The sequence below is a fragment of the Panthera tigris genome, chromosome F3, assembly GCF_018350195.1.
Source record: "Panthera tigris isolate Pti1 chromosome F3, P.tigris_Pti1_mat1.1, whole genome shotgun sequence".
In the NCBI taxonomy this organism is placed as follows: Eukaryota; Metazoa; Chordata; class Mammalia; order Carnivora; family Felidae; genus Panthera; species Panthera tigris.
In genome coordinates, this window is record NC_056678.1 from 44,980,478 (window position 1) to 44,993,444 (window position 12,967).

The 12,967-nt window shown below is 37.0% G+C and overlaps 1 protein-coding gene across 3 annotated transcripts in view; it reads right to left on the reverse strand.

The window, feature by feature from the left end:
• The window catches only part of LOC102956603 (complement factor H-like), a 200,018-nt gene that overhangs the window by 53,252 nt on the left and 133,799 nt on the right, over positions 1 to 12,967 (reverse strand). For 2 of the 3 annotated variants that reach the window (XM_042976096.1, XM_042976095.1), the window contains exons 2-3: positions 12,533 to 12,727; positions 11,943 to 12,119 (exon numbers count right to left, since the gene is read on the reverse strand). The exons of the other annotated variant lie outside the window; for it this stretch is intronic. In XM_042976096.1, the coding sequence (XP_042832030.1) occupies positions 11,943 to 11,994 (52 nt within the window). In that variant the 5' untranslated portion in view covers positions 11,995 to 12,119; positions 12,533 to 12,727. The remainder of the gene's footprint in view (positions 1 to 11,942; positions 12,120 to 12,532; positions 12,728 to 12,967) is intronic. 3 annotated transcript variants of the gene reach the window in all.

Here is a 12,967-nt window from a genome sequence, read left to right on the forward strand (position 1 = left end):
ACTTTCCTATCTATAACAGTTTTGGTCAACATGGTTTGAGAAACTTGGCTCTCTCAGTTAAAACGTCCAAACACAGAGAAGTGCTCTGTCAAACCTATTTAACCTTTTGTTATTTTTCTGATGTTTTTCCTAAAATGTAGCACATTTTACCCCAAATATATCATCTCTTGTTTATGCACCATATTCTGAAACTAGTTAAAGTTGTTAAGATATGGGTAAAGTGCACATCAGCTAAGTGAGCACAGGATGGACTGGTTGGGAAAAACTCACATCCTGGGCAGGTAGGAATGGTGTGTGGGGTGAGGGGGAGGCATAATTGGGAAGAAGGGAAAGTGCAAAGGTTGTAGAACAATCAGGGATTGGGCAAAGAAAAGTGGATCGATGTAGACTTGGCCAGTAGCCCTAGCAATCAAAGGCCAAAGAGAATTTACGTGTCATTGGGGGACACACTTATTTTCAGCTAAGAACAATTTCAACAAAACTTGGTAAGTGAGTTGTAGTTTAACATTATGTGCAGGCAGAAAAGTAGCATATGCATTCTCCATTATGTCTACATTAAAAATAAACAAGGCTTGCTGTGGCACACCTCTCCCTCTCGTGACACTCCCGGGGCGTCTGCTCTGACCCTTCTCATGGCGCTCACTGTCACGCTTCACCCATCAGATCTCCCCTCCCCAGGGCCACCTCAACTTCCAGAGTTCCTTAGTCCCTTCTTCACCCTCATCATCCGTTTCTACCTTTCCTCACTGAAATTGTAATAGAGAACTTTTCAGCTTATAATGATTCACAGTAAATTGCAGTAAATACTATTGGATTTTACTATTCTAAAGTATTTATTCAGAGTATTTGCTATTCCACATAAATTTCAGGTTTGTTGAATCTAGTAATATCAATACATTTCCTTTTTCTTTTTTAAAAAACATTTTTTTTAATTTTTTAAAATAGAATTTATTTTTTTTATTGTTCATTTAGTTATTTTGAGAGACAGAGTGCCAACAGTGGAGGGGGGGAGGAAGAGATGGGGAGAGGGGGAGAGGCAGAGACGGGGAGAGGGGGAGAGGGAAAGAGGGGGAGCGGGGGAGAGGGAGAAACAGAGAGAGAGAGAGAGAGAGAGAGAGAGAGAGAGAGAGAGAGAATCCCAAGCAGGCTCCCAGTTGTCAGCACAGAGCCTGCTGTGGGGCTCAATGCCACAAACTGAGATCATGACCTGAGCTAAAAGGAAGAGTCAGATGCCTAACCTACAGAGCCACCCAGGAGCCCCTACTACATTTCAAAGAAGAGAGGATATTGAAGGCAATTGGGCCACTGCACAACTTTAAATCACACCATATAGGTAAACATCACACAAATACTTCTAAAAACTGGAGTGTTCTTGACAGCAGAAGGCGAATTCCTATTTATCATATTGGCATTGAAACACAAGAGTTCAGGATTAAACGCCACTACCTCAAGTTTTCTGGATTACATAACTGTGTATAACATTCATACACATCTTTATAAAATAGTACTTTTAATTAATTTATAAGTAATTCTTACGATTGATAATGTCAATTTTTTTTTCCATTTGAGGGTTAACTCTAAAATTGGAAACCATCTTGTACTTGAAACAATATACAAAAAAATTGTTTTACTTTGTTTTCTGATAGAAGAGAATCTCTCTAGCTTTGATCTATATTTTACTCCTGAAAGATTATATTTGGCCCTTGAAACCTCCAGAATTAGGTAACACCCACATCTCATGAAAACTTATTTTAATTTCTCTTTCTGATAGTTCATTATTAGTGTTCAGAAATACAGCAGATTTTTGTATATTGATTTTGTATCCTACAACTTTACTGAATTCATTTATTAATTCTAACAGGTTTTGTTGTTGTTGTTGTTGTTGTTGTTGTGGAGTCTTTAGTGTTTTCCCTAAAGAATACATCATATGCACACAGAGCTAATTTTACTTCTTTATTTATTTTTTATTTTTATGTTTTACATTTATTTATTTTTGAGAGACAGAGAGAGACAGAGCACAAGTCGGGGAGGGGCAGAGAGAGAATGAGACACAGAATCTGAAGCAGGCTCCAGGCTCTGAGCTGTCAGCACAGCACCCAATGTGGGGCTCGAACCCACGAACCGTGAGATCATGACCTGAGCATAAGTCGGACGCTTAACCGACTGAGCCACCCAGGTGCCTCTTTACTTCTTTATTTCTTATTTGGATACATTTTATTTCCCTTTTTCAACACCGATGAGAGTGGGTATCTTTGTATTTTTCCTGATCCTTGGGGAAAGCTTTTAGCTTTTCATCAAATGTGATGTTAGTTATGGGCTTCTTATTTATGGTCTTCATTATGTTGATGTACATTTCTTCAATACCTAATTGTTGTCAGTTTTTATCATAAATGGATGTTGAATTGTGCCAAATGCTTTTTGTGTATCTATCTGGATGATTATATGATTTTTACCTTTAATTTTGTTAATGTGCTATATCATATTACTGATTTAAATCTGTTGAATCACCCTTGAGTCCCATAGATAAACCCAACTTCATCATGGTGTGTGAATCTTTTAATGTGCTATTGAATTCAGTTTGTTAACATTTTGTTGAGCATTTCAATATTTATGTTTATCAGTGATGTCGGGTATAATTTTTTTTGTAGCATCCTTGTCTGGTTTTGGTATTAAAGTTAATCTATTTTTGGAAGTGCTCTCCCTCAAAATTTTGGAGTTTTTAAATAAAAATTGGTATTAAATCTTCTGTTAATTACCAGTGAATACTTCTGGTCCCAGACTTTTCTTTGAGGAGATATATTAAATTAATTATTCAGTGTTGTTACTTGTTACTGGTTTGTTCAGATTTTCCATTTCTTAATGGTTTTGTCTTGTCAGTTTTATATTTCCAGGAACTTATCCATTCTCTGTTATCCAATTTGTCAGTGTGTAATCATTTATGGTGGTCTCTTATGAACATTTGCATTTCTGTGGTATCAGTTGAATATCTTCAATTTCATTTCTATTTTATTTATGCGATCTCTCGTTTTAATTAGTTAATCAGCTTAGGTTTGTCAATTTTGTCTACATTTTGAAAAAGGTAGGTATCTATTTTGTTGACTTTTTGGTCTTTATTTCATATATTTCTGCTCTGATTTCTGTTATTTCCTTCTTTCTGCTAATTTTAGGCTTAGTTTTTTCTTCTTTTCCAAGTTTTTTAATGAAAAAAATTTCATTTTATTTGTTAGACAGACATCACAAGTCAGGGTAGGGAGGGGTAGGAGAGAGAGAATCTGAAACAGTGTCTACCCTCACGTGCGGAGCACTATGTGGGGTACAAGCCCATGATCCTGGATCATCGCCTGAGCAGAAATCAAGAGTTGGACACTCAACCAACTCAGCTACCCAGGTACCCCCTTCTTTTACTAGCTTTTTGATGTATACAGTTTGATTGTATATTTGAGATCATTTATTTTTTTACTGTACGCATGTATTACTAGAAACACCTCCCACAGAAGTGCCTTTGTATGTGAAGCAGGTTTTTCTTTCTTGTTGCTTTCAAAATTCTTTGTACTGTATTTTTTTTCTAGATTGACTGTATGTATGTATGTATGTAAGTTTTCATTTTAACACCGGTTGGCTGACATACAGTGTTATATTAGTTTCAGGTATGCAGTACAGTGATTCAACAATTCCATACATCACCTAGTGCTCATAGTGACAAGGATACTCTTTCATCTCCATCACCTATTTCACCCATCCCCTCTGCCCGCTTTCTCCCCTCTGGTAACTATCATATTGTTCTCTACACTTAAGACACTGAAGAGCCTTTTTTTTTTTTTTTTTTTTGGTCCCTCTCTCTCTCTCAAATTTCCTCCCTTTGCTCATCTGTTTTGTTTCTTAAATCCCACATATGACTGAAATCATATGGTATTTGTCTTTCTCTGACAGACTTATTTTGCTTAGCATTATACTGTCTAGTCCATCCAAGTTGTTGCAAATGGCAAGACTTCATTCCTGGATATTACAGCAATTCTATTTTTAACCTTTTGAGGAACCTCCATACTATTTCCCAGAGATGCTGCACCAGTTTGGATTCTTGCCAACAGTGCAAGAGGGTACCCCTTTCTCCACATCCTCACCAACACCTGTGAGGTGACATCTTATTGTTTTTTCGGTTTGTATTTCTCTGATGATAAGTGCTAATGAGTATCATTCATGTGTCTATTGCCCATCTGTATGTCTTCTTTGGAGCAATATCCGTTCATGTCTTCTACCCATTTTTCATTGGATTATCAGGTTTTGGGGTGTTGAGTTTTAGAAGTTCTTTATATATTATGGATACTACCCTTTACCAGACATGTCATTTGTAAATATCATCTCCCATTCCATAGGTTGCCTTTTAGTTCTGTTGATTGCTTCCTTTGTTGTGCAGAAGCTTTGTAGTTTAATGTAGTCCCAATAGTTTCTTCTTTTTTGCTTTTGTTTCCCTTGCCACGGGTGATCTATCTAGAAAGCTGTGGCTGATGTCAGAGAAGTGACTGCCTGTACTCTCTTCCAGGAATTTTTATAATTTCAGGTCTCACATATAGGTCTTTAATCCAGTTTGAATTTATTTTTGTGTATGGTGTAAGAAAGTGGTTCAGTTTCATTCTTTTGCATGTTGCTGTGGAGTTTCCCCAACATCGTTTGTTGAACAGAATGTCTTTTTCCCACTGGATATTCAATCCAGCTTTGTTAAAAATTAATTGAGTGTATAATTGTAGGTTTATTTCTGGGTTTTCCATTCAGTTCCATTGATCTATGTGTCTATTTCTGCCCCAGTACCATATGCTCTTGATCACTATCTCTGTAATATTAATTTGAAGTCCAGAATTATGATGCCTCCAGCTTTGCTTTTCTTTTTCAAGATTGATTTGGCTAACCAGGGCCTTTTGTGGTTCCATACAAATTTTAGGCTTGTTTGTTCTAGGTCTATAAAAAATGTCGTTGGTATTTTGGTAGGGGTTGCATTGATTGTGCAGATTGCTTTGGGTTTTGTAGACATTTTAACGATATTTGTTCTTCCAGCCCATGAACATGGGATGCCTTTCCATTTTCTTTGTGTTGTCTTCAACTTCTCTTATCAGTGTTCTATAGTTTTCAGAGTACAGATCTGTCACCTCTTTGGTTAGGTTTATTCCTAGGTAACTTATTATTTTTATTGCAATTGTAAATGGGACTGTTTTCTTAATTTGTCTTTCTGCTACTTTATTATTGTTATACAGAAATGCAACAGATTTCTGTGCATTGATTTTGTATCCTATAGCTTTCCTGAATTCACTTCAGTTCTAGCACGTTTTGGTGGAGTCTTTTGGGTTTTCTGTATAAAATATTATGTCATGTGCAAATAGTGAAAGGTTTACTTCTTCCTTACCGAGTTGAATGCCTTTTATTCCTTTTTGTTCTAGTTGCTGTGGCTAGGACTTTCAGTACTTTATTGAGTAAAAGTGGAAGAGTAGACCTCCTCGTCTTGTTATGTCTTGTCTTGTTCCTGACCTTGGGAAGAAAGCTCATAATTTTCCCCCATTAAAGATGATGTTAGCTGTGGTTTTTTTCATGTATAGCCTTTATTATGTTAAGATATGTCCCCTCTAACCCTACTTTGTTGAGATCTTTTATCACGAATAGATGTTATAGTTTGTCAAATGGGTTTTTTGGTATATGTTAAAATGATCATATGGTTTTCATCTTTTCTTTTATGGCTGTGATTTGGTTGATGTGATGTATCACACATTGATTGGTTTGTGAATATTGAACCATCCTTGCAACTCAGGAAGAAATCACCGGGTATAAGTCGTGAACAGACATGACTTGATTGTGGGGAATAATTTTTTAAAATTTATTGTTGGATTCGGATTGCTAGTATTTGTTATGCATTTTCGCATCTATACTCATCAGAAATATTGACATATACTATAGTTCTCTTATTTTGTGGTGGCTGTATCTGGCTTGGTATCAGGGTAGTGCTGCTTCATAGAATGAATTTGGGAGTTTTTCCTACTTTTCTTTTTTTTTTTTTTTTTTTTTTTTTGGAGTAGTTTGAGAATAGGCATTAACTCTTATTTATTTATTTATTTATTTATTTATTTATTTATTTATTTATTTATTGCTGGTAATTGATCTGTTCAATTTTCTTTCTTTCTTCCTTTTTTTTTTTTTGAATATAAACATGGCAAGGTTTATTTGGGGAACTCCCAAATTCTTTTTTTTTTAATATGAAATTTATTGGCAAATTGGTTTCCATACAACACCCAGTGGTCATCCCAAGAGGTGCCTTCCTCAATACCCATTACCTCTCCACCCTCCCTTCCCTCACACCCACCATCAACCCTCAGTTTGTTCTCAGTTTTTAAGAGTCTCTTATGTTTTGGCTCCTTCCCTCTCTAACCTCTTTTTTTTCCTTCCCCTCCCCCATGGTCTTCTGTTAAGTTTCTCAGGATCCACATAAGAGTGAAAACATATGGTATTTGTCTTTCTCTGTATGACTTATTTCACTTAGCATAACATTCTCCAGTTCCACCCACGTTGCTACAAAAGGCCATATTTCATTCTTTCTCATTGCCACGTAGTATTCCATTGTGTGTATAAACCACAATTTCTTTATCCATTCATCAGTTGATGGACATTTAGGCTCTTTCCATAATTTGGCTATTGTTGAGAGTGCTGCTATAAACATTGGGGTACAATGCCCCTATGCTTCAGCACTCCTATATCCCTTGGGTAAATTCCTAGCAGTGTTATTGCTAGGTCATGAGGTAGATGTATTTTTAATTTTTTGAGGAACCTCCACACTGTTTTCCAGAGCGGCTGCACCAGTTTGCATTCCCACCAACAGTGCAAGAGGGTTCCCGTTTCTCCACATCCTTGCCAACATCTATAGTCTCCTGACTTGTTCATTTTAGCCACTCCGACTGGCGTGAGGTGGTATCTGAGTGTGGTTTTGATTTGTATTTTCCTGATGAGGAGCGACACTGAGCATCTTTCATGTGCCTGTTGGCCATCCGGATGTCTTCTTGAGAGAAGTGTCTATTCATGTCTTCTGCCCATTTCTTCACTGGATTATTTGTTTTTCGGGTGTGGAGTTTGGTGAGTTCTTTACAGATTTTGGATACTAGCCCTTTGTCCGATATGTCATTTGCAAATATCTTTTCCCATTCCATTGGTTGCCTTTTCGTTTAGTTGATTATTTCCTTTGCAGTGCAGAAGCTTTTTATCTTCATGAGATCCCGATAGTTCATTTGTGCTTTTAATTCCCTTGCCTTTGGAGATGTGTCAAGTAAGAAATTGCTGCAGCTGAGGTCAGAGAGGTTTTTTCCTGCTTTCTCCTCTAGGGTTTTGATAGTTTCCTGTCTCACATTCAGGTCCTTTATCCATTTTGAATTTATTTCTGTGAATGGTGTAAGAAAGTGGTCTAGTTTCATCCTTCAGCATGCTGCTATCCAGTTCTCCCAGCACCGTTTGTTAAAGAGATTGTCTTTTTTCCTTTGGATATTCTTTCCTACTTTGTCAAAGATTAGTTGGCTATACGTTCGTGGGTCTAGTTCTGGGGTTTCTATTCTATTCCATCCGTCTATGTGTCTGTTTTTGTGCCAATACCATGCTGTCTTGATGATGACAGCTTTGTAGTAGAGGCTAAAGTCTGGGATCGTGATGCCTCATGCTTTGGTCTTCTTCTTCAAAATTACTTTGGCTATTCGGGGCCTTTTGTTGTTCCATATGAATTTTAGGATTGCTTGTTCTAGTTTCGAGAAGAATGCTGGTGCAATTTTGATTGGGATTGCATTGAATGTGTAGATAGCTTTGGGTAGTATTGACATTTTGACAATATTTATTCTTCCAATCCATGAGCATGGAATGTTTTTCCATTTCTTTATATCCTCTTCAATTTCCTTCATATGCTTTCTATAGTTTTCGGCATACAGATCTTTTACATCTTTGGTTAGATTTATTCCTAGGTATTTTATGCTTCTTGGTGCAAATGTGAATGGGATGAGTTTCTTTATTTGTCTTTCTGTTGCTTCATTATTAGTGTATAAGAATGCAACTGATTTCTGTACATTGATTTTGTATCCTGCGACTTTGCTGAATTCATGTATCAGTTTTTGTTCCTGTTCAGTATTTGTTCCTGTTTCAGTTTTGGTAGTTTATGTTTCTAGGAGTTTATCCATTTATTCCAGATTGTCCAGTTTGTTGGCATATAGTTTTTCACAATATTCTCTTACAGTTGTTTGTATTTCTGTGGTGTTGGTTGTTATTTCTCCTCTCTTATTTGTGATTTTATTTATCTGGGTCCTTTCTCTTTTCTACTTGATACGTCTGGCTAGCAGTTTGTCATTTTATTAATTGTTTCAAAGAATCTGCTCCTGTTTTCTTCGATCTGCTCTGTCGTTTGTCTAGTTTCTATATCATTTATTTCGGCTCTAATCTGTATTATTTCCTTCCTTCTGCTTTTTGGCGTTTTGTTTGTTGTTGATTTCTAGCTTAAGTGCCAGGTTAGGTTGCTTATTTGATTTTTTTCTTGCTTATTGAGGTAGACCTGTATTATGATAATTTCCCTCTTAGAACAGTTTTGCTGCATCCCACAGGTTTTGAATTGCTATGTTTTCATGTTCACTTGTTTCTATGTAATTTTTTTCCTTTTATTTCCTGGTTGACCCATTCATTGTTTATTAGCGTGTATTTTCACTTCTGTGTATTTGTGTCCTTTTCAGATTTGTGTGTGTGTGTGTGTGTGTGTGTGTGTGTGTGTGTGGTTGACTTACAGTTTCATAGCACTGTGTTCTGAAAAGATTCATGGTGTGACTTTGATCTTTTTGAATTTGTTGAAGCATGTAATATTTATACACCCAACTTGTGACTCCACAACATAAAAGTTGTATCTTCTTGTTGGGTTGTCCCCTTTATTATTATGTAGTGTCCTTCTATGTCTCTTATTACATTCTTTGTTTTAAAGTCTACTTTCTTCAATATAAGTATTGCTACTCCAACTTCTTTTCACATCCATTTGCACAATAAATATTCTACATCCCCTCACTGTCAATCTCCAGTCAATCTGTAGTTGTCTTTTGGTCCAAAATGATTCTTTTGTAGGCAGTATACAGATGGGTCTTGTTTTTTTCATTCCGTCACCCTATGTCTTTTGATTAGAGCATTTAAACCGCATACATTCAAAATAATTTTTGACATGCATTTATTTTCATTGTATTACTTGTTTTGTGGTTGTTTCTGAAGATTTTCTCTGATCATTTCTTCTCTTTCTCTCTTTCATGGTTTGATGGGGGTTTTTTAGTGATATTTTGTTTTTCTCTCTCTTTATTCTTTGCATATTCATTAGTGATTTTTGATTTGTGGTCACCATTAGGTTTGTATATAACATTTTTTGTATATAGCAGTCTTTATTAAGTTGGTGGTCATAAGTTTGAACCCAAACACTACTCCTCTCTTCTCCAGGTATATGGTGTCATATGTTATATGTTACATCCTTTTATTCTGTGAGTTCCTTGACTGAAATTTGTTCACAGAAATATTCATCTTGAGTGCTTTTGTGTTTCCTACCTTCATACTGTCACTTTTGGTCTCTCCTCTCCACTCAAAGAGTCCTCCTTAATATTTCTTGCAGGTCTGGTTTAGTGGTCGTGAACTTCACTGGTTTTGTGTGTCTTGGAAACTCTCCTATTATGAATAATAGCCTTGCTAGATGGAATACTCTTGGCTGGATAGAGTACGTTTCCCATTCAGCACTTTGAATATATCATTCCACTCCCGTCTGGCTTGGAAAGTTTATGCTGAAAAATGCTCTCATGGCCTTATGGGTTTTCCCTTGCATGTGACTGCCTTTTTTCTTTCTTTCTTTCTTTTTTTTTTTTTTTTGTCTTGCTATTATAATTTTTTCTATATCCCTATGTTTTGCCAATTTAGTTACAATATGTCTTGGTGTGGTTTGCATTTGTTGATTTTATTGGGGGTTCTCTGCCTTCTGTATCTGGATATCTGTTTCCTCCTTCACATTAGGGAACTTTTCTGCTATTAATTCTTCAAATAAATTTTCTGCCATGTTTTTTCTTTCTTCTTCTTCTGGGACTACTCTAATATGAATGTTGTTATGTTTGATGGAGTTCTGACTCCCTGAATGTATTCTTATTTTGCACCATTCTTTTTTCTCTTTGTTTGGCTTGATTACTTTCCATTACACGGCCTTCTAGGTCATTAATTTGTTCCTCTTCTTATTCCAGCCTGCTGTTCATTCCATCAAGTGTGCTTCTAATTTTGTTTGGTGAATCCTTTATCTCTGCTATGTTATTCCTTATCTCTTTATTAAGAGTCTCACTCATGTCTTCCACTTTTTTTTCAAGTCCAGTGAGTATCTTCATAATTTTTACTTTAACTATCTATTAGGCATGTTACCTATATCTGTTTCACTTAGATCTCTGGCATTGGCCTTGTACAGATCTTTCATCTTTCACAGATCATTCTTCTGTTTTCGCATTTTGTCTAAGTTTCTGTGCCTGCTTCTCTGTATTAGGAAAGTCAGCTACTTCTCCTGTTCTTGAGGCTAATGGCCTTATGAAAAAGAGGTTCTGTCGTGCCCTGAGGTGTCCGCGATCCCTCTTCCCCAAGGCCTGGCACTTCAGGGAGTGTCTCCAATGTGTGCTGTGTTCACACTGCTCTTGTGTCCTGATTGCTTTGTCCTTCATGCCCCTCATCTGCAGAGGCTCTCTTTGCCTGTGTGGGCAGTGGTTGGTCTCTGGCCTGAATGTGGTGAGTTTTAACTTGGTGTGCTCTGGTCTGCTTGTGAGATGAGACTTCTCGCCACTGCTGCTGGAATCATGGCACCCCAAACACCCAGGTTGGGAGATGAGGTGTGGGCAGGGATTTGGTCTGGGCTTTTGGGGTTGGGGGCCACCTGTGCTGGGACTGAGGCCAAGTGTGACTGGGAAGGGTGATTCCACTGGAGCATGGGGAGGCAGGGCTTGGTAGAAGCAAGTTAGAGAGCAAGTGTGGGTCCTGTGCTGGTTCCCAAAGGTGACCATGTCTATATGCTGAAGGGCAGGGGAGGGAAATGGTACCTACCAGTTCCTTTGTTCCCAGAGGGGTCTCTGTGAAGGCTGCCTTTCTGCAATATTCTCCAAGGTGAGCAAATAACCTCCCCACTGTGTTCTCCAAGTGCTCTTCAGATTGCTGTTTCCATGCTGTATATCCACAGGCTCTTTGCTTGCCTTTTCTCCAAGAGCAGCCTCAATGCTGTTTGAACTCTCCCAGGGCCAAGTACGCTGTCCTTATAATACCCTAGGCTTTAAGCCCCACTGATTGCAAAGCTCACAAAATTTGCCCCCTCGCCCTTTCCAAACCAATTGCTATGGAGATTCGTTTTCTCGTGTGTGCTCACCTGTGTTTCAGTGTGTCTCTCACCATTCCCTCTGACCACTACTCCTTTCCCACCTCAGTGTTCACAATCTGTTTCTTCTCAGTTTGGGAAAGAAAACTGAATCTCTACACATCTTACTTCCTTGATATGGCTTGTTCTCTACCTTCAGTTGCAGAATTTGTTCTGCTGGTCTTTAGGTTAATTTCTAGGGTATTTAGGATGATTTGATAGTTATCTAGGTGTATTCATGGGATGAGGCAAGCCTAGGATCCCCCTACACCGCCACATCTACCTCCTTCCTCTTGTGTCACCCTATATTAGAGGTTTCTTCCTTGTACTTCCATTACTGTTTTCTTGACTAATGCCTATCAGTAAACATTTATTTTGCTATACATGTATCAAGAAATTTGTATATCCACTCATACACACTTGGAAAAAAGAAAACTAAGTAGTTCCATAGGGGAGATAAGAAAGTTGTTATAGATATTTTGTTACAGTCCATCTAGATGAGGGTTAGAAAAGCATAGTACACTGGGATCTCAGATCATTTACTTACTGAGAGGAATGCATTCAGGAGGAGGGAACCAGCCATCCTCTGTACAGGTCATTACAGTCTGCTCATTTTGAAGACTGTGGCCAGAATTGCAATTAACGCTTACATTTTCACCTTGTACATATTTAACTCCTTGTTTTGGATACTCTCCATTTTTCAAATGATTGAAGATACATTGTCCTAAAAATAATGAAAATAAGAAACAAAAAAAATTTAAAACCCATAAGTTCAGTGAAAAGAGCCAATTAAAAGTTATTTGTACAAAATTTAAACTCATGCATAAGTATCCAAAATTAAAGCTACTACCAAATGCTGGAAAAAAAATCAATGTTAAATATTATTTATCTTCAGGTTTATAATTAAGTCCTTGTAAATGATATAGTTATTTTCAGAAAGCCTCTATCTTTATCTTTAGTGTGATTTTTATGAAGAACTCTTCATAAAAGGAAAAACTCATATTGGTATTTTTGCTCATAACATTCATCCTTTGGCTTTATGTTAGTCATACTAAGCTTCATTGTATTCACTTATGTGTTTTCCCCCCTCTACTATTTGAAATATTTATACATATACAATTATAAAGGTTGACTTACTGCGGCATGGTACTGCTGGTGACCATCCTTCTTGTGTGCAATGAATATGTTCCCAGGGCTTTTGTGAAACAGTCACAAAATTTTGATCACAGGAATACCAATATTTTTCTCCTACACGTACTGGAAAGTTTTGTCTATAGTTACTTTCATGGTGTAGACTACCATGTTTTATTTCTGGAAAATCACAACGATACCCTTGCAATAAAAACAAAACAAACAAAAACAGTATAAATGATGTTTTACCTTAAGAAAAAAAATCAGATGGGAAATGAATTGTTTCACTGATGAATTATATCCTCTTATTAGTCTAATTTCACTCATTGCATCAGGTTTTCTAGGACAAGAGAAGTTATAAAATTCAGATGACTGGGATATGCTAATGAAGTTAAAATTATATCTTGTGGGTCATATGATATAGAAACTTGTATGAAGACT